The 27340-nt window shown below is 39.4% G+C and overlaps 1 protein-coding gene across 3 annotated transcripts; it reads left to right on the top strand.

Moving 5' to 3' along the window:
* Nucleotides 1-1163: 1163 nt before the first annotated feature.
* LOC134636486 (upstream stimulatory factor 2) lies at nucleotides 1164-20124 on the top strand. Of its 3 annotated transcripts, XM_063486486.1 has the most exons (11): nucleotides 1164-1553; nucleotides 2029-2069; nucleotides 2288-2394; nucleotides 4224-4343; nucleotides 5630-5783; nucleotides 12019-12106; nucleotides 14353-14391; nucleotides 16439-16497; nucleotides 16858-16952; nucleotides 17080-17208; nucleotides 18070-20124. In XM_063486486.1, exons 1-11 carry the CDS (start codon nucleotides 1519-1521, stop codon nucleotides 18157-18159), a joined length of 957 nt encoding a protein of 318 aa, XP_063342556.1. In that variant the 5' UTR covers nucleotides 1164-1518; the 3' UTR covers nucleotides 18160-20124. The 3 variants fall into 3 exon arrangements, with proteins under 3 accessions (XP_063342556.1, XP_063342558.1, XP_063342559.1); XM_063486488.1 differs by lacking the exon at nucleotides 14353-14391 and having other exon boundaries at nucleotides 1165-1553; XM_063486489.1 differs by lacking the exons at nucleotides 1164-1553; nucleotides 2029-2069; nucleotides 2288-2394 and adding an exon at nucleotides 3212-3362.
* Nucleotides 20125-27340: the final 7216 nt, after the last annotated feature.

The raw sequence follows: 27340 nt of genomic DNA, 5'->3' as shown, positions 1-27340 counted from the left end.
TATTTACATTGGGAGTGACCAGAAGGAAAAGGATTACAAATGTGTACATCAGAGGGACAGCTCAGGTTGAGCAGTTTTGGACACAAAGTTAGAGAGACATGGCTGAGATGGTTTGGACATGTGCAGAGGAGGGATAGTGCATGCATTGCATTAGGATGCTGAAGATAGAGCTGCCAGGCTGGTGGAAAAGAGGAAGACTATGGAGGAGGTTCATGGATGTAGTTAAGGAGGACATGCAGAAGGTAGTGTGGAAGAAGAGGGGGCTACAGATAGGGTGAGAAGTAGGCAGATAGTCTGCTGTGGGGACCTCTAAAGGGAGCAGCTGAAGGAAGAAATATGTGTATAGTCGGTTGTCAGTTTATCGTTTATCAGGTGGAGTTAAAAAGTTAAAAAAAAAAAAAAAAAAAACACAGACCAAATATTCAACTGTTTTAGCCTCCTACATATGTGGACATCACATTTTTGGTTTGTCTAGACCAAAATACAAAATTTTGCTCTTCAAAGGCCTGATATCCACTTACGAGGACATTATACTGCCACTGTTCTATCGAAAGTTAAAACGAATGTGGATATGTGGATCTCATTTTTCTCATAAACAAAAATCAGGTATAAAAAAAAAAATCACGTAATTCTTTGTTTTTAAATTCATCAGGTCCCAATCAGCCCAAATAGCAAAGATAAAGTAAAAATGCATGCCATGAAAGATTTCGTTTCTTAGGGGGTTAATATGTATGTATGATAATATGTTATATGTTAATATGTATGATATAATATGTCCAGTGTTCACTGAAAATGTGTTATTAGCACACTTGTTTTGTTTTACTTTCTTTCTTTCGACTTCAGTTTGTTTTGTTTTTCTTCTTTTGGCCCGTAATAATTAGTAAAATCATGGAGGCAAAAATAAAAGAATAGTTTGAAATAATCTTCTAAGCTTATTTTGTCTGTTTTTTGTTATTAGAATACACTTAAATGCCACTTTGTAACGCAAGTCTTGGTGTTAACGAAGACTAATGCGCTCATTAATAATAACAATGTGGCATTAATACCTTGCTGGTTCAGATCTGAGCCAGAACATCATGCCACTCTCTCGCGCATTAATAATAAAAAAAAAAAGCTACGTGCATAAGTTACTTGTGGAGCCTGTTCGTTACTCCCAGATCACCGACAGAGAAGCTTTTTGTTTGCATTTCAATTGGTTTGCAACACTCAGTGTCTTCCCCACGCTCTAGCTGATGTTAATTCGCACTTTTGTGGTCACCGGTGGGGGTGAGAAACCGTAGCGAAACGTTATCGACCGTGGTCCCCGGCAAGCAGCAAATCCCCCCGGCGCGACAGCTGATCGAGAGGAGTTACCTCGGATCACCCAGCAGCAGCAGCGGCCTCCATTTTAACTTCGACACCGAGCCGTACCTCACGTGTCCTGGGCTGTCTCTCTCACATGACCCGAGTGTTTGTTCCCGTGATCAGCACTTCCATCTCCGTCTGTGACACCGAATATCACTTTTTATTTCAACACTGATGGATATGCTTGAACCGAGTCTGGACACCGCAAGGTAACTCGGTCAAAATGGCTAACTGAAACAAGCTAGCCGCAACATGCTATTTCACACAGCTAGTTTACGACGCTAACCAAGGCCTGACTTAAAAAGTGTTGTCAAAACGAATTTAATGTGAAGACTCCAGCTAAGTTAGCAACACAAGTGGACAACTCTTTAAGCGGTATAACTTAGTAGTTATATCCATGAATAGTAGTGTTCATAGTCAACAGCTAAGAGAGCTTAAACTAGCCTTTAAAACAAATAACTATTCTCAGCCACTCTTGGTAAACCAAGGGCAGTTGCTGTGCTGTGTTTTTCATTATAATTGTCCTGCTGGCTGACTGACTTCCCAGACATCACTTGCCACCCCTTACGGTGAAGTGGAGGGTCAGTTATTACTTTAATTTAATACATTGATATATAATTTTCACGAACATTAGCTGGTTGCGTAGCTTCTAACAACTGAGGTATTTCTGTATCCGCTTTGCAGCCAAGAAAAGCACGAAGAGGAGGTTGTCCAGGGATCTGAAGGTAAGGATCTATTTACTAAGCTGTCACACTGTAGTTTTGTGTGCGTACACAACACTTTATACAAAAAAAGCCACAAGCTCTTTCCTCAGTATACTTGCTTTTCTTTATGTGCTGCAACATTGAGCTTCGTTATTTGCAGCTACACTCGGGGCTTGTTAGCTGTTTAGTTACACCTTCCATTCTAACTCCTGTTTCTTTATCCCCCTTTTCCCTTGAAGACGGAACAGGAGAAGAGCAGACAGCTGTTACAATAGCCAGTGTACCTCAGGCTGCAGCATTTGGTGACCATAACATACAATATCAGTTCCGCACTGAGGGTGGGCAGGTAAGTAGTTAATGGATGAAGTGTGGACACTACTGATTGTTGCTGTTTAATACCCATTTCAGAAAGAGTCTAAGTGTTCCTAATTGCATAAGGGCCTAGACAGTTAGAGTAAATTGCCTCTGTTTAGCACTTATGAGAGTACACAAACAGCACAGAGTGGATAAATGTCCATGGGGTGTTTGTGCAGCACGATAATTACCAACTGAGAACTCTCAACTGCATATTGATGGAGGTGGTTGAAAAGATGCTTGGACATATGGCAAACAACAGTGAGTGATTATATATGTTGAAGAACCACACTCCCGACGTCAGTCCTTAATGTTTAGGCTTACATTTTCTTTTTATCTGATAGTTTTTCTTTTTCTGGATGCTTTGACACCCTCCTCTATTTCAAAGTCAGGAGGAAAGCACTCAGTACATTCCCTGAAGGTATCAATGTTTATAGTCTCTTTTTTTTTTTATAGCCTCAAAATTTGTTGACCTTTGTACATAAGTGTCTCCTTCCTGTTCACTATGTGGTTTTCACACCACTGTTGGTCAGTGGTAAACAATGGGTCAGTAATGCCAGCATATACACTAAAAAAAGCTATTGTGACATTCATGTTGGTTTACCCTTACTGGGTGATTTGCGCTGGAGGAAATTGAGTCAGTGATCCATGTGGTTCAGGCATAAACAAGACTAGTGTGAGCAATCATGTGATTTCAGTCTGGTCTGGGATTGGCATGAGACTGCTGTCACATGTCAGTCAGGAGGAAAGTCACATGATAGAGGGATACAAATACTGATTCTTCGAACAAACAAGCTCATTTTCCTTGCTATTTAAAATTAAATCAGGCGCATTCTGAACCTTAAGCATATTGTGTGGGATGGTGAGATCAATGCACAAGTGAGGTTAGAACTGTAGTGTCAGGATACTAGGCTGAGCAGTACGGAAGCAACAGATATGATAAACAAATCAACAAGTCAGGTAAGGTGCTGTTTTATACACGGTGTGATTGAATAATGCAAAAAAATACATAGAGTAAGGATAGGGCTGTTTGATATAACGATATATATGGGATGACGATATAAAAACATCTATCGTTTCATTTTACGCTATCGTTTGTTTCGTGGTGTCGCAAAATAAACTGTTTATGGCAATATTTTTTCATTGTTTTGATGGTCACTGTAGTGGCTATATTAATTCCTTAAAGTTCTCTCTTTCTCTTATATTTCATATAACCACACTATGGACGGACAAGCGCCTGTTTTTATGCGTTGTCTTTAGCAACAACGACGGTAAAACCATCGCGTGTCCGCTTGTTTATTTTCCACATAAACCTTTCACAATAAAGCTCAAGATCCTGTTGAGACTTTTCAAAATAAACTGAATCACGTGAAAGAGTATGCAGAGTATTTACGGATGAGAAGCAAAAAAGAGCCGTCAGGAGCTAAAAAATAAACCTTAGACTCAAACGTTAGAACAGGCTTTTCCCCGCAGCACGCTGTGTAATAAATACTCAGAACGAAAACGGCTGCCGTTACAGCTTGTGTCTAAAAATGTATCGTTTCATGCATCTGTGAAAACACTCGACTCCAGGTACACGACGCCCAGCTGGAAACACTTCACGCAAGTCGAGCTGCCCGAGATTCACAGAATTTACAGAAAATGTAAAATTTTTGTGATTTTATATCGTTATTGGGACGATAGATGTCTTATATCGGGATATGAGATTTTGGTCATATCGCACAGCCCTAAGTAAGGATATAAACGGAGAAGCAGCTAGTTGCTCTCTTTGTTTTCTTCTTATTCTCTCTTTTTACCCATATTTGCTTTTCGTCTGTGCAGGTGACATATCGTGTTGTCCAGGTGACTGACCAACACCTTGATGGAAGAGATGATGCAGGAGGAGCAGTGAGCGTTGTCTCAACAGCTGCATTCACTGGGGCGCCTCAAGCTGTGGCACAGGTATCAAAATTTTACACTTTTGAATAGACCGAAGGGAAATCACTAGTAGTTTAAACAGTTCTTTAAAGCTTGCTTTCTTTATTTACGTGTTGAAGGATAAGGTGGAAGTTAATTTCTGCATATTGCCATTTGCAGCAGTCTCACTGAAAATAACTAAAGCCAGCGTTATTCTACTAATTTCTTTTGTTTCTTTGCACACGCTTGTCATGTTTTAAAACATCAAGTTTCCAAATACTGTTAAAGACATGAAATCGATCATGGATCGTTATATACATCTATTGGCTGAAAAGCAGGTATATGAAGTTATTACTGTTTCAGTAATATTATTTTAGCTATAAATTATGTCTGACAGTGCAGAGTGTGGCTGTAAGCAAGGGACACAGCCATGCTTTTGTGTTGAGTCATGTTTTTTTCCCGCTTTATGTAATGTTTTATGCAGACCAACACTAACAAAGATTGCTGTCTATGAGTGAAACAAGATGGTGTAACCAGTTTTTGGTTTCAAGCTGGTAAAATAGTATTAACTTGCAGAAAGGGTGTGTTGGTTACTCCTAAAAATAATTATGCTTATTAGCAAATTGTGAACTGTTGTGAGTACTTTTCAGTACTCAGATAAAGCTTTTCGCTTTATCTGTATATATAATTCAAAAACTTAATAGGTTTACAGTTAATACAGATCATTTCTTATTTGTGGTATTTGGAAAAAATGCAGTTTAAAAAAAAAACAGTGTTGTATATCTATCATAGAATTATCAGTTATTCTCACCAGTACTTACATTCCATATCACATCATCTCTACTTCACTGATTCACTGAAATTACAGCAGCGGCTGTAATTTCTCTAAGCTTGCCAAGATGGAAAAATAGTCTAAAGAGTGAATTGTGTGCCCGAATATAATATCTACTCAACACAAAGTGAGTCACATAGGTGTGTAGTTTCAATGTGTGTAGAGCCAATAGTTGTTGCACAAGAACTGCAGTAACAGTCGGAGCACAGTTTGAGCTAAAAATATGCAGTTTTTCTAGCAAGAACAGACCAAATTTGTTTTCATTAGTGCTATACTGATGGCTTTACTGACCTTGCTATTATCCCCGCTAACAAGATCACTGCTGCTTCTTTGCCTCCCTTTATTCTAGCTGTCAAATGGAACTGTGTCTTGCTTGGGGGGGTTTAGCGGGGATACCAGTATTGAGTCTGACAGAGGATGAGGTGTGCGTTTACCTGCTGTGACTGCTCCATTGCTGCTTGTTCATGGCTCTCCTCTGTCTCTCTCTTATCTGTCACAGGCTGTGATCCAGAACCCTTTCAGTAATGGAGGAAGCCCAGCAGGAGAGGCAGTGGGAGGGGAGACCCGCTTCGCTTACTTCCCCGCAACTGCGGTGAGCGACGGGACTGTGTCTGTGCAGGCCGCCACGGACCCCACACTCACACAGGCAGGGGGTGAGTCAGTTCTCACACCTAATTTGGGCTGAGGCTTATCACAGTGCTGCAGAGCTAATTAAGCTATTATTTTCAGTGACAAACAGAAGTGTGTTTTGAAGTACCTTAAAGAGAGAATAGCTGTCCTTTTTTCCATTAGTGAAACACGATCCTGACAGTTTGAGCTGATAACAAAGAAAGCAGGGCCATATACAGCAGATACAAAGAATAAGCAATATATCTAATCCCTCCCTGTTGTGATAAATTATCTATACTGAGCCTCTAAATATCAATATTTTCATTCTTTATGTAGCTTTTATAAATAGATTTCCTCACCAGCTTGATTTTCTAGGGTGACTACCCCACGAATCCCACTGGTGGTGCTTTATATGACAAAAGTGGGTGAAGTAATACATGTTCATTCATATTTACATATGTTCACTAACATATATTTGGTGAGGAATAAGCAAAGCAATCCAAAGATGATAATGACAATTGCACTTACTTTTTTATATATTTTTTTACACATGATAAACCTAAATATGTGTTGCAGAATCAATTTGCTCTGTGATTCCTTCCCCCCATTTGGATATTTTTGATCAGTAAGTTATTTTAAAATAATTTATGATGCTGGAGAACGCAGTTTTCTCCAACTGTGAATCAGCAATTTTTTAAGGGTCATTAGATCTTTATTAAAGTTGTAGTAATTATGAGAAATATTTTAAATTGCACATACCCAGCAGCTCATTTTAATCTGTTTCAGATTCCTAACTTGGTAATGTGAGGGAAACATTTTTTGCCATGACTAAAGTTTGCCTCCTCCAAGTCAAATATTATCAGACGCCAAAATTAAATTTGCCATGCTTATCATGTTTACTTGTTTACTTCATGTCACATGTCCTCCTATTCTGCTTCTCTTCCTCTTTCCTACCATATGCCATCATCTGGTTGTACTAACCGTCCTTGTGGTTTTATGCTGGTTGTCCAGGTCAGGCTATCATTGCCTGAAGCTGTGTTCACTGAGCATTGTAAGTGCTCAGTTGACCTAGAGAACAAGATGTAGGCTTTAATGCCTTTTTTTTTTTTTAACTAAAAAATAAACAAAACAAAAACTGCCATCTACCTATTATGGATTATTCAGCCAGATCTAGAGCTAGCAAGCACACTGTTACTGCTGGCTGGCAGTTGACTGTTGGATGGTCATTATTTGTCTTCAGGATTGTTATGAAGGAGTCGAACATTGCGGGTCTCTAAGGATTTTATGTAGGAGAATGTACAGCCTGGACAGCAGTTATTGTAGGAACTTGTAATTCATCACCCAGTGTTCCTGCTGCTGGCGGTGCTTCTTGCTGTCATTTTGGCCCAGACTTGGGGTCTAAAAATGCTTGAAAGTGGGATTCAAGATATCTCCAACATAAATCTATAGACCCAAGGCTGAAAGAGACAGTTCAAGTGCCACATTTAAGATTTTAGCCCTATATCTCATTAGAGCTGCCACAAACGATTATTTTGATAGTCGACTACTCATCGATTATTTTTGCGATTAGTCGACTAATCAGATCATGCATCCATTGGACGTAAAACGTACAGCTTATTGCACCAGCATGCATCTGCTCTTATATAACTATCATTAGCTTACAGCTTTAAGTGTTTAAGGTTTGTGCTAACTAAAAGTAAAGACAAGATGATAGTTTATTAAATTTTAATGAAATTTGCAGATTGTTTCAGTGGAGTTTAATAAACTCAGACGTCTGCTCCTTGCTATCTAAAATGTAACAGGACACCGGAGTATATTCTCGAGCATCTCACACTTCTGATAATCAGTTGTCTGCTTGACGTTTATTCAGCTGTGTAAAAACTATAACTTTAATCTCAGCCAAACCGATTTACTCAGGAACAAATAAAATACTAACAAATAAAAAAGCCAAACAATAACATTTTTAAGTTATCTAAGTGACTTATATATCATGTCTAACCTGAGTAGCGAACGACGGCAGCGGGTTTGAAAATGATTTGCTGGGAGTCCGGTGTTCTCACCGGCTCTAGTGAGCCTTAAACCCCGGCTAGCTATCGAGCTAGTGGGTAACAGACGTCTCCGAAAACGTTGGAGCGCTTTTGAAAATATGTGGTGTCTTGATAAACTGAGCAGATATTTGAAGTTTACACAGCTACATTCTCGCCTGAAAATATGTTAAACGTTTATTTTGTGACCCAGAAAGAATAATAAGAGTAATATTAAAACTAACTAGCTGCCGCCATTGTTGGAAACTGAGCAGGGCCGTGCTATGAATTCTGGGATAGATTGGGTCATGAAGTATACACCCGACCCATCCTTCAAATCTGGGGAAATGAAGGACGCATTTGTCGGAGTCTTCGAATTTGGACAATCTTCGTCGTGTCGCTGTAACGTAATCGGCCTACAAATGCGGGCACAGCTACGATACCAGGCACTGCTTCTTCTTCTTCGGGGTTTAACGGCAGCTGGCATCCTTGTACATGCAGTGCTGCCATCTTCTGTTTCAGTCCATTATTACACTATTAAATCCTACTACTTATTCCTGCATCTTTTGGGACCTTACAAAGCTTCAAACGACGCGTCGACTATTAAATTAGTCGTCGACGATTTTGATAGTCGACGTAATCGTGACTAGTCGACTAATCGTGGCAGCCCTATACCTCATACGATATCATATTGTCCACAATAATTTTGGTATAACTATTTGCGATACATAAAAGTGTCTCGTCTTGATAAATATAGCATTTATGTTCGCTAGGGTACACAACAAGTCCAAGCATGTCTTAGACTGAGAACTACATGTCAGCCTCCAGTGATTTAGTGACCAATGCTTTGCAAAATACACAAGAAAACAGTTCACCCCAAAAGTAGAAACAGCAAATTTGTTTAACCACTTGAAGCAAAAGGCATACAACCAGGCTATGAAGAAGATGCTAGCTGACACAAAAATAAACAATGGAAGTATTACTGGAGAACTCTCTAGCTTCATTTGGTATGACCGGAAAAGCAAGCATTGCATGAAAATTACTGATGTGTTACATGGTAGAAAAGTAGGGCACTAAGCAGTTGTTTAAAAAGCTCCAAGCAAAATTCAAAATCCTGGATAAAAAAAAAAAAAAATTGTTAAATTTCAATTTTATTATGTGCTCCTAACTAAAAATGTAAATCTCTTTTTGTGCATTGGAAGAAAAACGCCACAAAAACAATTAAGTGTAACAGTGCAGGCTGCTAAAGTGTGGCTGGTTTAAGTTGCTTTTTTGTTAAACTAAAATGTTAGGCAGTTATATTTTTACTTTTACCTAAAAGAAAAAAAGGATGGAGAATTACCTTCATTTTGTTTGCACTAATAAATGCTTCTGCCTGCAAGCTGCAATCACCAATAAAATGTTCAATATTTTTCTTCTGTGTCATCAAAAATGTCATTTCCTTGAACTACCGTGATATAATTTTGAGGCTACATTAGGACTGGGCGATATATCGAGTTTTTAAATATATCGATATATTTTTATACGAGATATGAGATGTGACAATATCGTTTATATCAATATGGTCTACGTTACGTTATAACTATACTTGTGGAGCCGCAAGTTTGCCTCTCTTTCGTCCACTTTTGTCTCTACGCAACGTTACTCTGCCTCACCTCTCTCCTTCACTGAACACAACTCCCCCTCCCCCACTGCTTCACCTGCAGGCAACGACAAGATGGACACGGCAGCTATCAGAGGAACTGGTCGGTAAAAAGAAAACATTTGGAGATTACTATTTTAGCGCTGTCAGCATGACGTTAACACCATAACTGCATTAACGGGGCAAATCTCTGTTAACGAGTTACCGCGGATCGCCCCGTGCGTGGGGCTGCTCGGCATCAACACGTTAACGAGCTAACCGCGCTAACGCGTTGACGCCTAAAATCCTTTCATTTTCTCAAAAATCGACAGTGTGCCTTATGTATGAATTCTGGTTGTGCTTACTGACTGCGAACCGATTTTATGTGGTACACAGCGCTCAGAAACCTTTCAAAAATGTTTTGGTACGACTTTGGTAAGCTACGAAGCTGCACTGTTTGATGGATTGTTGGAGCATTACGGCTACCGAGGAGCCTCGCGGAGTAATGCGTACTCTGCTTCAACGTAATATTACCGTATTGTGTGTGTTTAAGGACCACAAATGGCACCTGTTAAGAGACATGGTTACAAAGAGGATTTCAAACTCCAGGCTGTCAGTCACGCAGTAGAACTTGGGAACAGAGCAGCTGCGAAATCTGTCTGTCTTTGTTATTATGCTCAGCGTCTTTTAGTTTACATTTTGACTGCACAATTGTGAGCTTTTTGTTATGCACAACAACAACATTGTTTTATTTTATTTATGGAGCATTATTATTTAATAAATGCTGATAATTTATTTCTGAGTAATTTTTTCTTGTACATCTGCACTGTATGTTAATAAAAGTGCCTATGTGAGATTTGGGACACAGCTTTGACTAAGAACTCTCTTTTTGTTCTTACTTTATGGCTTTAAAAAATATCGAGATATATATCGTATATCGCCATCTAGCTAAAGAATATCGAGATATGAATTTTGGGTCATATCGCCCAGTCCTAGGCTACATCACCCACCCCTAATATCCAATGTGACATTACATTATGCATTGTTTGTGTCTTCTTGAGAGAGATGGATACTTTGGACACATAGAAAGGCTGTCTTACAATAAGACAATAATTTTTGCTGACTATAACATACATATGGATGTATGTAGTAGTTTGTGGCAGCAAAACTACACAAACAAGTAGCAGGCGCATGGCACTGAAACTTTCATAGTAAAAAAACAAAAAATGATTTACTTTTTTCTGTTATTTTGTAATCCAACTCATGTTTATGATTAAAAAACACAAAAATGAAATGGGTTTAAAACCCCACCTGAGCAGCTGAGCTCAGTCATGCTCCAGTAAAATACCTGGCACATGTGTAGAGGCACATCTTGGGTCATACAAGGTCATTGCATTGATTCACTGATTGGGCTTTCCTTAAATCATTAGGTTTCTTTGATGTAGCTCATCCATTGCTAATTACAGACATAGCTTGTCAAGTTCATGCAGCACATCCACACACACACTGCTTTTCTCTCTCGCTGAGCATTGTGTGTCTACTTCCATCACATGACTTAAACCCACAGAAGTCAGACACCCTTAAGGCCATATCAGTTGATGCACCTCAGCTGTAACTTGTATAATAGGCTCGGCTAGGTGCAGCTTTAAGAGTGAGATTGGAGCCAAAGTGTTAATGCAGTTTGATATAAAAAGCAAAGCACTTAATGTGCGTTGAGCATCTTAAAACATTAAGATGTGGCCTCATTCAGAGGGAGCATCTGCAGTCTGCTTTAGCAGCAGATTGGAAAACCAGAGTGCCTGGTTAAAAGACTGAATGTACCTTGCTGTTTTCATCTGAGAAATACTGATTTTCTTGTGTGTTTTCTGTTAGTGACTGATTCTGCGTTTTAGTCCTTGATCACATTCTTTGAAAAAGAAATAACTACAGGCTGAATTTCTGTGTCAAGACCTGTTATTTGGGAAGGTTTTCAGTGAGAGGACCTTCATTGTTTGTGGATAGTTGTTTTTTTTTTGTGGCGGAAAATTGTGTTGCTCATTTTGTTTGTCAGGCCAGGTTTGCCATCTTGCTGACCCAGATGACAAGATTAGGTGGCTTAAGATAAAATAAGTGGATTTATTTCTTGATGATGTTTTGGCTCTTGAATGAATATGGTATGGATGAGTAGTGTTGGTAGAATATTCTTCTGTCTACATCTTGATTGTACATGAGAGTTGAGCCTGTTTCTACACAGTTGGCACAGTTGCATCCTTACAAGAAATTTCGGGGGTCCACTTTGCTAGTTGGCTTAATGATTTCTGTGTTTTTTTTTTTTTTATCATTGTGCCAGATGTGGCTTTTCTCTACTTTCCTCCCACAGTTTAATGACATGCACGTTAGGTTAATCAGTGATTCTGAATCAGTCGTAGGTGTGGATGGTGAGTTTAAATGGTTGCCTGGCTCTTTGTGTTAGCCCTGTGTTGAGCTGGCGACTTGTCCCTGCCTGTTGTCCAATTTCAGCTGGGACAAGCTCCAGCCACCTTCCCCTGGATCCTCGTTGGATAAGCACTTAAAAAATTAAATGAATCAAGTCAGTCTTCTGTGAGAGCTGTCTTACTCTTCATTGTTGACTGAATACACCTGTGCCTTCCACAGGTCAGTTTTATGTGATGATGACCCCTCCTGATGTCATTCAGACAGGCACACCACGAACCATTGCCCCACGAACACAGCCATACCCTGCGTAAGTATCATCTCTGTCATCTGCTGTTTGTGTGATGGAAACAATATTGCCATTGCAGCTTGAGACACATAAAACTAGGCATGTTTTATGACTAATTTCAGTGGAGTTTAAAAGTAGATTTAATGACAAAAGCTGTTAAATAAATCTAATATCATAATAATAAAGTTACTATGATAGGTTTCAGTTAATTTTGATAAGGGCTTTACGCATTTATTGCAGCAATAAATGATTTTTGTTTAGCAGTGTGGCTCTGCTCTCTTAATGTTTCAGAGTGCATCTCTACAAAACACATCCTTTCAAGAAATGGTATCCATCAGAGTCTGAATTAGTACTGTCATAACAACGAGGGCATAGATTATCATTAAAAGATAAATATAACAGCAAGATAAAATTCTACATTAAAGAAGGTAGTGCACTTTTTCAAAAAGCCTCTAAGATTGTGATGCATTGAAAAGGCAATAAAAATCAAGTGAAAAGCAAAACATTGAAAAGAGTGATGATAATAAGACAGCACTGTGAGCAAGGAGAAGAGCTGCAGCTTTGTGAGCTATGTTGTGTGTGCATAGACTGTATAAAAGAAGGATCTGTTTTTCCAGGCATAAAAAGGGACTCCAATGTGGAATTGACTTAAACCTATATTCTTTGTAATGGCCAGCAGTGAGCGACCCCTGTGGCTACAAAAAGAAGCCTATGAGAGACAACCCTAGTCCTCTTCAGCAAACATTTTCCTAATGAGCTTTTGGTCTTAATTGCTACTTTTAAGTCTTATTTAACATAGCAAGATATTCATTTTGTGAATTATCATTCCCGTTTTAAGGTATACAGTAAAGCAGTGTACGTTTCAACCGTGTGACTAAAAAGGGTTGCTACTGTGTTGGTTTTGGAATCAGATCCACCCCTTTCTCATACATCTAGTTTCAAAAAGCCAAGATATTGATCTGCAAAATACTCGAATCGAGGTGGCAGAACAGAAGCTAAAAAATGAAAGGGTGAATATGTCGTAATAAACCGTTTAAAATAGTTTCCTAAATTCAGAATTTAAATGAGATATATTTTCAAAATCAGTATTTAGCACGCTATAACTGTAACTGCTAATGCAAGAGGAGAGTGTAGAAGTAGAGTTAAACTGCAATGCAAAAGAGAATTGTCTCATATGAATGAATGCTCTATTCAAACATGACTGAAAGACTACTGTGACGTCCATTTGAACAACTGCAAGGCTCAAATTCCTCAGCCTTGCTGCCACTGCTGTTTTCTTTTACTCAAGGCTGTTTTTCTGCCCAGGTAATCTCTCTTGTGTTCACCCCGAGTTCATGGTTATGATTGATTTTTAAGGATTTCCTTTTTTCTTTTTTTTGCACATGGTAGCCACACATCTTTTTTTTTTTTTTTTTTTTTTTTTAACCTTTCGAACTCTCATACTGTTTATTGCTAAAATTCACAACATGCATTATTCTAATCATGCATCAAAGGGATCTATCTCAGACTCTCCAACTGTTAGCCACATGCTGGTGATTGCTGTTATTAAGATCATCAGCAGGCTCACCTGAGCAAAGGGTTTTAATTTTAATTGCATGCGAACCAAGCTGGTTTTGGCCTACTACTGATTTTTATTCAGAAAAGGGAATTTAAACAAGCTTTATTTATTTATTTCATGGTTCATTTGAGTGCCAAAACAAACCGGCACAAGAGCCATAGCCCTGTGAGATTCAAGGCTCATGAATGTCAGCTAGGTTTTGTTTTTGGGAGGGGGGGTTTTGGGTTTTTTTTGTACCCTGCTTGGTATGAGCCAGTTTTTTGCCTGGTTGGTCACTTAAAAATTAACACATGACCCAATATCAAATTGAGTTAACTCCGAACCTAAGTGAATATTCCTCTGTTTTCATCCAGGCCTATACTTAACCTTTAACTCGTGAAAGTGATTGGATTGTGGTCAATCAGATAACACTGCTATAAGGAGTAGCAACCAGGATACAGCACTTTATCTTCTATTTATCTTCTATCTAAGCTGTTTTTTACATTTCATTTCTCATTTATTTATTTATTTTTCCAAGAACTAGAGATTTTTTTCCTCTTTTGTTCAGGGCACATTTAAGGAGAGTTGTGACTTACTGTACATGAATAATTTATGATTTTCAGTGACTTCAAATAGAATTATATTTACATGTGAAGTGATGAACCGTGACGTTTTCATTGGCATGTGAGCAAAGTGAATGAAAACTACCCAACCTATCTGCCATTCACAGAGATGAAAACGAGCTGCTGCAACATGAAGTTTTAAACTGGTGAGGACAGTTTCCACATTTCTCCCCACTCCTCTTACAGCAAATGAACTAATCAAATTAGATCACAAGAAGCAAAGAAGCACACAAACCTCTGCCCTTCACTTTTCTCCACCCCTCCCTTCCTCCCTGGTGATTCTCCCTGCTCTTGATGTGTGAGACACAGATGTAGCAATTTTTCAGCGCTGACCCTGATCCATTGTTGTTAGTACTGCTTGTGGCAAATGTATTTTTCCATTAGGACCTAGAAATCAGGTCATTGTTCTCCATCTGGAAACAAATGGCTCACTCCACACTTTTATTTTAGTATAATTTTCAAAGTGTCCTTTGTAGCCATTTGAGTTTGGTTCTCTTTCAGCCTAGTTTTAAAGTTGGTCATAAAACTATATGGACAGCATTTGCTCTTTAAGTGCATTTTGTTGATATGACAGGGATATTGAGATAAATGGAGCCAATGGAAGCCATGTGCTTTCACTTGGAAGATCTACTTTCAAAATAAGTAGTTATTTGTGACTAACTAGCTAATACTCACGAATTTTTGTGCTCATTTTTTGAGACCATGACAATAATATACACAGGATCTTTTTAAAAATAATTTTTAATTATTATTATTTTTTTTAGAATTATTTTTGTGAACTCCTCCATTGAGGTGATATGAATCTCAGCCTGCAGTCTCTTGTTTTTCACTGTGTAATTTAATGAAATATTGTCAAGGCCATGGCTTGGTGACATAAAAGTAAAACTTTGGAAGAGGGTGGAGAGTGGAGGTGCACTGGTAAATGATTACATTTGTCATTTTACAGATCAATAAAAAATTGTGCAGACCTTTTTTGTTTTATACATGCTGTCTTCATCATATGGATAGTCTTCTCCCAGAGGAAACGTACTCTTAATTTTTGGGGTTTCTCTGGCAGCCTTTACTCTCGGGGGCACTTAAAAGAGGTGTGCAGGGAAAAAACATTCCTCTAGGCATGTACATTTAGTTATTCAAACCGCCATCCACATATTTTAACACTTTGCCTAAGAGTACTGTTTGGCTGCTGAATCCATTATACAGCTGAAATCCCATTAAGATGTGTTGAGATACATGTAAGAGTGCCGTTTGGCTTAGCTGACTATCTCAAACGAAGCTATCAGCAGTCAAGTTGTGTTGATTGGACACAAATTCTCTGCAGTAGAATAGAAAAGATTTGTTTTAAGACAGACAATGAAGACAAACAACCTCATAGGTCATTTATTACGTCACGCAAATTGCAGGCAAAATTGCAGTGGCAATAAGCAGTAGTTTAATTTATTTTCAGGATTTTGTAGTCCTTAGTGTTCAATTAGTGAAACCGACATTTGGTTGTACAGCTATCAACCACAGCTTTAAACCTAGTTGAAAGGAATAACATTGATTACCTTTTTATAATGTAATGCTCTGTCAGGGCATCCCGGGTCCTGCCTTTTATGTGGCAGGTGCCTTCAGTGTACACTAGACCACGTTTGATTATGTGTGAGTGTTATTGGTCTGTTCATGCCATGGTGGGTGGTATGATAAGTCTCCTTGTCACGTCTCTGAGACTTAATTAACTGAATCCTGAGGGAGGTTGCAAAGACAAGAGACAGTTGTGTCATTAGGTGTACACCACAACTTCAGTAAGCAGCATCTGGTTTTCTACAGTGTTGTAATTTTACAGCATAATAAAGCATTGCACTTCCTCCAGGCCACACCTGGGAAGAGGACAGCCAGCTAAAGTAAGAAGGCTAGCTGATTCTCAGTATTCCAGACAAGGCAGCTTGGCTCAAGGCTGCAGGCGTCAGGACTGCATATGTGACCTCATAGGGCTGTGCATCATTTAATATTTCTACCAAAGGCACTAACCATCTTCAGAGGCTCATTTTAAATGGCAATAACAATAGGCTTGAATTTAAAGATAACAGTGAAGAATGGTTTTTAATAGGCAAAGGATTTGGAGGATTGGATTGGATTTGTGTCCGATTGTATGGAGCGCAGAGATGGGAGATATTGTAGTGTATGAAAAGTGTTTTATTTCCTGTCTATCTGCAGGAAAATGGATGGACCCCGAACACCAAGAGATGAAAGGAGAAGAGCACAACATAATGAAGGTGGGTAATTAGTCATGATTGTGGCTTTTGATTTCATCAGACAGTCTTAACACAATGCCGTGTGGTGCCTAAATGGAACATTTTTTTGATGAAAGAAAATCACTAAGCCCTCTCAAAATATTCTGTTAAGAGTAAAAAAAAAACAGCATGTTATTTTGACCAGCCACTAGAGGTTGCTGTTGAGCTGTCAAAGTCAGTCAGGAATGTCGGTACTGACGAGATCCGGCAGATGAAAACCTTGTTTTGTAAATCAAAATGACCTGTGATCTTTTACTGTAGCTTAAATTAGAAATCTGGAAATGTGGCTTGTATGCATATACTCCTTTTAAAAACAGTTCTTCTTTCATCTCTGTTCATCAGTCGAAAGACGGCGAAGAGACAAGATCAACAACTGGATTGTCACACTTTCCAAGATTATCCCAGACTGCAGTATGGATAGCACCAAAACCGGAGCAGTAAGCAGTTTGTTTGTCTTTTAAATTTGCGCTTGACTCATTAATACTCTATAAAAATTAGATCTATTATAATAATTATATTATATTTCTTTTTTAAAAAACTGTGACAATGCCTCTGTATTTATAGAGCAAAGGAGGCATCCTGTCTAAAGCTTGTGACTATATTCGTGAGCTGAGGCAAAGCAACCAGAGACTGCAAGAGAGTCTGAAGGAAGTGGAGAGGATACAAATGGACAATGAGTTGTGCAGACAGCAGGTATGAATATCAGTCTTCGCTCTAGGCTGCAAATGGGGCATCAAGCGAAGTTTCCGTGACTTTGGTAATGTGTAAAGAAGGGCTATGAATGATAATTCAGAGTCCTCCTTTGAGGTGGTTGGGTGTAGCAGATAAATAAACTTGCGCATAATAAGGCAGCCATAGTGGGCTGCATATGTGGCTGTGAAGATTGCCACTGCATTGAATAGATTAGTTTGCTTTATAATTCAATGCAACATTCTTTCACTTAAGTCTCAGAAGCATGAAATCCACCTAGCCCCATATGCATCTTTATTTCTCTGAAACAAACCCCCTGAGACTTCAGGCTGCATAGCTGATCATCACAGCCTGACAAAGTGGATCAAAGAATTTGCACTCAGATAATGAGAAGTGTTACCTGAAATCAGTGCTTTGAGAGACTGTGGGAATAATATACACAGGGGTTGTGTGAGAACTAAGTGCATGCTAATGCACTCAAAAGTATTGTGAAATCTTGCAGCTCTGAGTCTCTTGCTTGAATCCTGGGTCTGCAAGCGATTCAGTGGTATATTCTTATTCAGATGCTCAAAGCTGAATATCCTTCCTCAGTCCCTCAGTGGGGAGGCAATGAATTCAGGATTCGCCCAGGGGAAATGTAGCAAAGATGACATACCTCAAGATTTGATAATCCAGTTGGTTGTGGGCATCGGTGTCTTACAGGGTCTACACACACTACTCTCTAATCTCAGGGATTGCATAGTCCTGTGTATACATTAGTCGGCTCTCAGTTTTCAAAGGAAAAAGTTTGGTCAGTAAAGTTAAGGCTGTATTTTGCTGTGGAGAATGTTGTGGATGATGCATTTTTTTCTTCTTTGGTTTAAGATTGAAGAGCTGAAAAATGAAAACGCATTGCTCCGAGCGCAACTCCAGCAGCACGGCATCGAAATGGTTGGAGAAACACCACCACAGTGAATGAAACCAAAAGAGCAGCGCAGGGCACACCCACTCAGACATATAACTGACACAGTGGGAAACAACGCAAGAAAAAAAACCAACAACAACAAAAAAATGAGAGACTTTATGGAGAATCACTTTCTTTTTAGTGAATGCATCCTCCCCTGGGTTCCCAGGTTGTGAACCCTTCACTAGCCGATTTTGGCTGCACTTGACTTTTCCAATCGTATTGAGATAACCACCCGCTGCAGCTGAGTAGAAATGTGCTCCAAGAAAAGATGCCCACTCACCTTTATCAGGGTGCTTTACTGTAGGACTAGCTATGAAAGAGACCCTCTGCTGCCCTTCTTTATTTGTATTTATGTAGCTTCATTCATGGACTACGATGTTTGTCAATTATTTCTTTCCTTCCCAAACCCTTTCCCTCGTTATTAATTTTGACTTACTTCATGCTTTTATTCTGTTTGTGCTTTTGAGTTCTGTATTAATATTTTGTTTTTAGCCGCTTTAATTTATTAGTCTGCTTGCTGACAGAAGCCTTGATGGAGACCCGTTACGATGAAATTTATGCATCCCAGAGAAGCCGACATCAAAGTATGAAAAACATGATTCTACAGACAGAAATAATGTGACACACATAGCTTACCTAGACCCAAAGACAAACAAGAATCTGTGCTTGCTGATGATTCTGGGCTGATTTATGTAAATATGGCTTCTCGTGTTTTAATACAGATGTTACAGAATGTTAAAGCAGATTATCTCTGGGAGTAAACAATCAATAACTCATTAGTTCCATGCTGGCAATTGTCAAAACAATTACAACGAAGTGTGTGCAATCTATGAAGTTCAGTTTGCTGAGGCTAAAATGTGGTTTACTTGAAGTGTTGGGCATTTGCTGTTGAAGTGGTATTTAAATACAAAGTGAAATGTTAGAATGTGGAATGTGCAGACACGTCAAACTTCATGGTGTGGAGAGATGAGCGGGGCAAATCCCAACTTTTGCCACATAATATTTAGGTACTGTGGGTTTTGTTTTCATCCTTTGTCGTGTGACTTACCTGTGTCCCAGTACATGCAAGAATAATCCCCATGTTTCATTTCAAGCTGTTTGCTCTATTTTGGTATTGCAACACTTCAAATGGAGCTCAACGCACAAGGGGGTGGGGGGCACCCTGGAGAGCAGTGCTCAAAGACTTTGCTCACTATAGAAAATGAGTACACGGAAATTCTGTGTTGCAGTTCTTAGTTGAGCATGACTCATTCTCTACGAAAAGACTAAATAGTTTGCATGCGGGTAACTTGGAAATGATCTTACATATTTCTCCACCCACGCAGGCAAACAATAAGTAAACTGTAATTGGTTGTACAAACAGCAAAAGGCAACATTAACGTTGCTGAAGGTTTTGTGAATGAATATAAATGATGTGTTTTGTATTTTGTTTTTTTTTTCCCACTTGGGGAAATGTGAGTGGAAGAAAGATGTCAAACTTCACTTAATAGAGCACGATTGCTTCTCCTTGTCAACAGCTCAGGATCCAGCAAAGAAAAACCAACACTCAGACCCCTGGCAACATCGGGCAGGCTATCACATTTTAATATCTCAGACTTGCTTGTGCTTTTAAAAGTGCTGTTCTGCTGCAACAACTGGATTCAAACCTGGGCGATATAGTGCAAGTGTCTGGTCTATCAAATGAGGCTCCTAGCCAAAGTTGAATGATAGATGTTTTGCAGTAGATTTTTTTTTCTTTACACCTCAGTGAGGAGAGACAAGAATGTGAAGAAATGAATACTGCTTAAAAGATGGTTGATCACAAATGAAAGGTCATTCGTGGCTAACTTTTTTTTTTCTTGCATTTCTTTTTTGAAATGGCAAAAGGAAGAAAAAAATCCTCTTTTCCTCTGTGTAGCAGCCTCACTGTTCTCAGGTTAGAGACATGTTTTCTAAGCAAAATGGTGGAAAATAAAACTTTCACTAGCTAAACATCTTTGTCTGTGGATCATCGTTTACCAGATCTTGGGAAAACTGAATATATATTTTATTTCCATCTGCCCAATAGCATTGCATATTATTATATACATTATTATATGTCTCATTGTAATTTAAGACATTGATTTCCTTTTAACTTTTATTCGTAAATACATTTGCTCTAATTGAACCTAATCATCCCATTGATGTGTTAAAATTTAATCAAAACTAACCTGATCATGACTGTAAAATAAGTTCAATCCTTCTTTTTAAAAAAAAAAATTAATTATCTAGAATTACTTGTCCCTAATAAAGACATAGTAGGCTATCATTTTTGGCTATCAAATCAATAAGTCAACACAGTTTACATAAAAGAGTGGGTGTGGCCGGTAGGAAATACAGACGGGTCTACATGCAGCCAAGTGGGATATTAAATATTTTAATGAAGTAAAATGTAAACAGCTTCAAACTAAAATCAGCACAACTGCTACGGGAAAAGCAGCTGTATGTGTGTTAATGTGGTACACTATGTTTAGACAAAAAAAAAATTGCTGTGGTTGGTTTGGCTTTGACAGCACTATATTAATAAAGTCTATGTTAAGCCAGGAAGAAAAGCCAGCAAAAACACTGACTGTGCAAATGAAGTGGCCCATCACTATCACAGGAAGACCACAACCATGCATTTAGTTAAATTAGTGTGTAACTTTAATGAAAGGTATTTGTGTGAGGTGTAAGACAATTTTAGCTGGTTTGTTTTAGATGCAACACTGATGGTGTTAAACAGTTGGAGAGCTGCTGATTCATAGTACTCACCCCAAGCCTGTTTAGTGTGCTTTCTTCCAAATGATTAATATACAATGTGCATGTCTCACCATGCATGCAGCCTGTTGTTCCTATTATTTTTTCTTTAATCTCTACTCTTTGAACTTTTTAAATTTTGCACTTTCTCAACAGTTTCCTCCTGAGATTAAAGTATTCTGATCTGATCTGATAACAACAAACATCCCACCGGTTTCGTAAAAATTTAAATAATGTTAAGTCCTGATTTATAGAGAGATGGATAGATATGAAGTCTTTTAAATAAATCTTAATACTTACACAAGTAGAATTTTTTTTTTAAATGTGCGACCTCAAGCTGCTATAATACCTTTTTAAAAAAGAAGCTTTCAACATAGCATAAAATGGTGTCATTGATTTGCATTAAAATTTTCCAAAAGGCACAAACAATAAAAACATGCTCCAGACATCCAGTTCCATCACTTGAAAAGCTGAGGCGACACCTAGCAGATAGCTGCTGGTTACAGCTACCTCCTTTAGCCTGACCGTGGCTCTTAACTTTAAACCTTAACTCGTTCATTTTAGGTTTATTAACTCCATGAACGGTTCGCAGCCGAGTGTGAAGCGGTGGGAATCAGCACCTCCAAATCTGAGGCCATGGTCCTCAGCCGGAAAAGGGTGGAGTGCCCACTCCGGGTCAGGGACGAGTTCCTGCCCCAAGTGGAGGAGTTCAAGTATCTCGGAGTCTTGTTCACGAGTGATGGGAGAAGGGAGCGGGAGATCGACAGACGGATTGGTGCAGCGGCTGCGGCGATGTGGACGCTGTACCAGTCTGTTGTGGTGAAGAGAGAGCTGAGTGTAAAAGCGAAGCTCTCAATTTACCGGTCGATCTACGCCCCTACCCTCACCTATGGTCATGAGCTGTGGGTAGTGACCGAAAGAACGAGATCGCAAATGCAAGCGACGGAAATGGGCTTCCTCCGAAGGGTGGCTGGCCTCTCCCTTAGAGATAGGGTGAGAAGTTCGGCCATTCGGGAGGGGCTCAGAGTAGAGCCGCTGCTCCTCCACATCGAAAGGAGCCAGTTGAGGTGGTTCGGCATCTGACAAGGATGCCTCCTGGGTGAGGTTTTCCGGGCATGTCCCACTGGAAGGAGGCCCCGGGGCAGACCCAGGAAACGCTGGAGAGATTATATCTCTTGGCTGGCCCGGACAAGCTGGAGGAGGTGGCTGGGGAGAGGGAGGTCTGGGCTTCTCTGCTTGGGCTGCTGCCCCCGCGACCCGGCCCTGGATTAGCGGAAGAAAATGGATGGATGGATGGATGGTTGGATGGATGGATAACTCCATGAAAACCTTTTTTTTTTTTTTTGACCATGCTGTAAAAAGACTATGCTATGAAGTTGGTCACTTTAACATGGGAGTCTTTAAAGGTTTCATTGCTTTTGGTGCAGTATGGCGGTGCAGCTGTTCGCAATGTGGTTCTAAAGGTTGCTGACGGCTCTAATCTGAGTAATTTTTAAAAGTCGATGTGGTTTTTACTATATGTGGCTCAACAGTGGAACACTACATTTCATTTGCCACCAGTTGAGAGTCCTGGATTTGACTACCTTTAAAATGTGCTTTTTTCACAGCAGTCTTTGGACATAATTGCAGGAAGAAGCATGGGTGTCCATGATAACCACTGCATTTCACTTAGATGTGCCAGTGGCAGGGATCTGGTCCAGGTCCTAGTCATGTTAGTTAGTAATTTGGGACAAAACGTCTTTCTTGCTGTGAACAGTTGGCACGTCGAACTAACACAAAAAATGTCTATATTCTCAACAAAACGCATAGGGTTTAGGGTTAGATTGTCTGGTCAGTGTGGGATGGAGATACAGTTTTAAATATATTTTTTAATTTTCTCTTGCAAGGATAGAGTTACTATGGGTTACATGTCCCATGTGTACTCAAATCCACACAATCAACACACTGGTAAGTATTTAGAAGATATAGAGGGCACCTTGGGGGAGAAAGATCAATGATGGATGAAAGCTATATCCAAGCCCTTAGTGAGATTGCGTTGGGCAGGGCTAAGGCAACATTCTGCTGTTCTTAAAAGAGAAGCTGCTATTTTAGATAGATAGATAGATCAAGATAGAGATATATGTAGACTGCTGTTTGCACAGACACAGTAACACATGCACTGAGTATTCACTTGACTGAGAGTTTGTGCTAAATTTGATTTGGTTTTGTTTTCAGGCTTGTCAGCTGCCATTTAAACATGCATAGACAGTCAGGCAGGCAGGCAGGCGTCTGTGTGTCCCTGTTTCTGTTTGAAGTGGATGATCTCTGATCCCACGTACCTCTCTGATTGGGACATGCGTAGTCTCTCTCCGTCTGTCTGTTTTCCTTCTTCACCCCGAAAGCGTTCTGAATCGAGTCAGGCAAAGCTGAAATAATACTGATTTGGAAAGGAAAATTAAATGACATAAAGACATGTTTCTTTAATAAATGTTATAGGAAGCATGTACCAGGGAGTTTAACCTTCACCTCTAAGACCAGATAAATCACTTAGAATTAATTGATGTATTAATTGGAAGAGGAAAGTCTCTCCGCTTTGAGCAATGGATTGTTATTGCCGAAATTGTATTTAATGGATTTGAATCAGTGGTTTAGGTCTGGTCAGTACTCAGTGAATGTCTGCTACACATTTGCCTGGAGGAAGGGAGGGAAAAAGCCACTTCTATAAAATCCTTTATGTGATTTGGACAAGTCCTTTTTTAATTTTTTCTTTTTTTGGTGTGTGTGTGTGTGCACATCTACCAAAGGACACGGTTGAGTGATTTTCATTGAACTCATGCTGGCCAACACATTCTCCTGGAAAGCCACAGTTTCATGGCCTGCAGGCTTGTCTTACCTTTGTGCTTTTTTAGCTACAGGAGCACACTGTCAGGAGCATGTATTGTCCACTGCCCGAGCTTGTTACACATTCCCCCTCTCTCTGAGGTTATTTGTTGAAAAAGCCTGACAGAAAGAGTCTTATTCCACCTGACATACAATGTGCCTCACACCACACTTACCATCTTCCTTGGTTGTACATTAATAATGACATAGCACCTGTCACACTCATAAGAGAAGTATCAGCACAAAGGCTTGTATTCTGCTGCTGTCATAAATGGAGCATAGGTTTTTTTGTTTGTTTGTTCGTTTCGCCTTTTTGTGCATCCAGAGTGTCATATTTGACGGTATTTCCAGCACTGATCAAACTGACGCATCAAACTGGTGCACATGTTGAAAGACGCGTGTCTCTGTCTTAAAGCTGTGGGTCATGTAGTTTGGATTGCACCAAGCGTATTGTTTGAAGTACCATCACTGGGGATAAACACTGAATATCTCCCTGTCTGGCATTGCCATTTTTTTTTATCATGGATCTGGTGTTTCTGAGAAACCAAAAATCTCAGTTCAGGAAAAATAAATGTATATGTAGAGCTCACTGAGTGGATTATACCCTGTGCAAAAGCCAGTTTAACCAAACAAAGATTTAACGTATTTTTAAGCTATAAAATATCATGTATAGATGCTACATTTAAATGAAACACGGTTGACTGGAAAATTATGAGTAAAGCCTTTCACTTTCGCAGACAACCCCAGGTGTGCTTTTACACTGACATGACAAAAGATGCTTTCCATTATGAGGAAAATGGGGGAAAGGAGTCATCTTCCCATTCTGAAATATCACCATGGTATAGTTGCTCATGAGATACTAGATGCTGAAAAGCTAATTCATACTTTCTTTTCAAGCAGACTGCAGTTATTGTGTTCTTTACACTTCTATCCAAGACTAAAAGAAATTTCACCTCAGTGTTAAGCTGGTTTTCCCCCCATGTGTTGTATCTGAAGGTACCTCTGACAGACAAAATCTGTTTGACAAATTAAAACATTTCATAGCTTTAAAGTACTTTTTTTTTTCTTTGTAATGTTAGCTTTTTTAGCCCTCTTTTTTGGGGAACATTATGATTTTATAATAGATTTTGAAAATAGATGAAAGGAGACCAGGCAGTAGAGTTGCACAGTGACATGCAGCGAGGGTGTACTGAGTGTACAGTTTATAATTTAAATTTTTTCATTCATTGTTTAGTTGAAGTTGCTATGGTAGTATGAATAAGTGCTCTCTTGCCCGTTATTTTTATCTATTAGGACTGGCCGTACTTACTGAAATTTCGGAAGTTCCAGTAGCATATTGTAACCTGCCTCTCACTCCACACTGACAGGGGAAGTCCCTGCATTGACAAGCAACCCATTAACCTGTACTCCATACTCCTCCCCCCTGCGTGATGTCCCAACACTGGTTCACTTGTGACCCAGTTTTGAGAGAAGACGTATTTAGGGAAACAGTTGACTGCGTCGAGGGGCACTGTTTTTGTGTGATGGCTTTGGCAGCTGGCAGATATAATGTATGGATTGTCTTACAGCAGCCTATAAAGCATGTAGGAGCAAGGGGGAGGAGGGGTGACAAATGGATGGGGACAGCAGTAGGGTATGATGATGAAACAGAGACAGACGGGGGCAATGTCCTCGACCGGGGGCAAAGAAACTGGTAGAGTGGCGCCTGCTGAGGTGAATCTGTCCGCCATGCTGGTGCCGGCATTTGTTTGGCAAGTAGATTCCTACTGATAGCCACAGGGACTCCTAACAGACATGCGCGCTCAGGAAAACACAGGACAAAATGTGCACTTGGAAAACCCTGCTATGAATTCTTTAAAAAAAACAACTTCAATGTCAGACCTTTAATTTTTCTTTTTTTTTTTTTACACTCTGGGGAAACTGGATATATTATTTTTGTCTTTGTACTGTTAACAAGCGTCAGATCTCACATCTCACAAGTCATGCTTAGTGAAGCACATCAAATAAAATGACATGTTCATTATTTGAAGACATAATGTGGACTAGATAATGGATTAGAGCCTCTTTTCCTCACACGTGAGCACACAAGACAAAAATCAAATGCATAGTAAGTAATGAAAATGTGATGATCTTGTAAAAATTATAAAACTATGGATGTGTTCCAACAAATGCGGGGCCATTCATGGCTGTATTTGTTGACACTGATGTTGTGGTCACCCAAAGCAAGCACGCGGGCCAGCGGGGTTATCAGTAAACGAGACAGACTGACGCAGGGGTCCTGTGACATGTTGTTCCTTAATTGAGTCAGGACGGGCGATTGGAAAGACTTTGAAGGTATAATGAGAATTCAAATGGCCTCTGATTTTTATCAGCCTGCACAGCGCGATCATTTATCAGTTTGTACCTTTATTTAGCTGTTTTCTTATTTCATTTCCACCATTATTGATTTTTGTGTTTATTCACAGCCTGATGTTCCTGTGGAATAGTTTTCTTCCACTGGCTGGTTAATTAATCTGTAGGTGTTTCTCATGGCTTCAGTAGTAAAGGAAGGAATGAAAAACCCGGTTTTCCGACAAAACTGTGAGCAGTCTGCTGTTGTTATTATTATGCCATTAAATAAACATGGTTTTAATTGTGCACAGTTTGAAATTTATTCAGAAACTATGAGATTGCCAGGAAATGAGAAATGTTTTGAGGAAACAAAAGCAGCTGTTATTTTGTATGTTGGTTCTTAATTATCTGCTCTAAGAATGATGCATGAAAGAATAAAAACTATGACATAGAACAGATGCCGATTAAAATACCAGAAACAATGCAATTCTTTGTTGTCAACACTTAATAAACCTCACTACATTATTTTATATTCATCTTTAACTCTTGCATATTGAAACACCTTGACTCTCAAATGGAGCTTTTTAATCCTGGCTACTACTCTCCAGCTCTCAAAGGGATTTAATTTGGTTCAACTGCAGGTTCCTGTGTATTATGCAAAAACTGAACGTGTTGAAAATGAGGGGCTAATTATTCCATTTGAGAGGTTGTAATTACATCCTTTAGACTGAGCAATGGATATTCCAAAGTGGCTCCTTCTCCTTAGTGAAGGATTTCCTGGGTCGAAACAAGTGCAACTCAGTCAGCCATGCAATAGATTGACCTATGCTGTCTAGGCCTTTTGCTGGAGAAAGTACTGTGCTCTTACCAGGGTTCCTCCAGAACAAAAGTCCAATTTACACAATACATATTGCTTTCAGAGATTGTAAAAATAATGGTCTCCAGCAGCGTGTTCATGTGTGGAATTATGTTCTCACAGTGGAAAGTTATTCCCTTAAAAAGTCTGTAGATGATTTCATATCTTTCTCAGACACTGGGACCCCACAATCAAAAATAGATCAGTGAATTTCCCCTAGTATTGCAGAACTACAGTAAGGAGAAATGAAGAGGTCAAAAACTTCCCCATTGGAATTGGGTAACTGTTGCCAGGAAAGGGCTGGGCCTCCAGCAGCGATGAGGCAATACTGAGCCCAACTGTGTATAAAAACCAACACAGTCAGCATACCATCAAACAGGAGAAGGACA

This window comes from Pelmatolapia mariae, linkage group LG10_11 (assembly GCF_036321145.2).
Source record: "Pelmatolapia mariae isolate MD_Pm_ZW linkage group LG10_11, Pm_UMD_F_2, whole genome shotgun sequence".
In the NCBI taxonomy this organism is placed as follows: domain Eukaryota; kingdom Metazoa; phylum Chordata; class Actinopteri; order Cichliformes; family Cichlidae; genus Pelmatolapia; species Pelmatolapia mariae.
The sequence above is the reverse complement of the archived record's forward strand: the minus strand, read 5'-3'. Positions and strand labels throughout refer to the sequence as shown.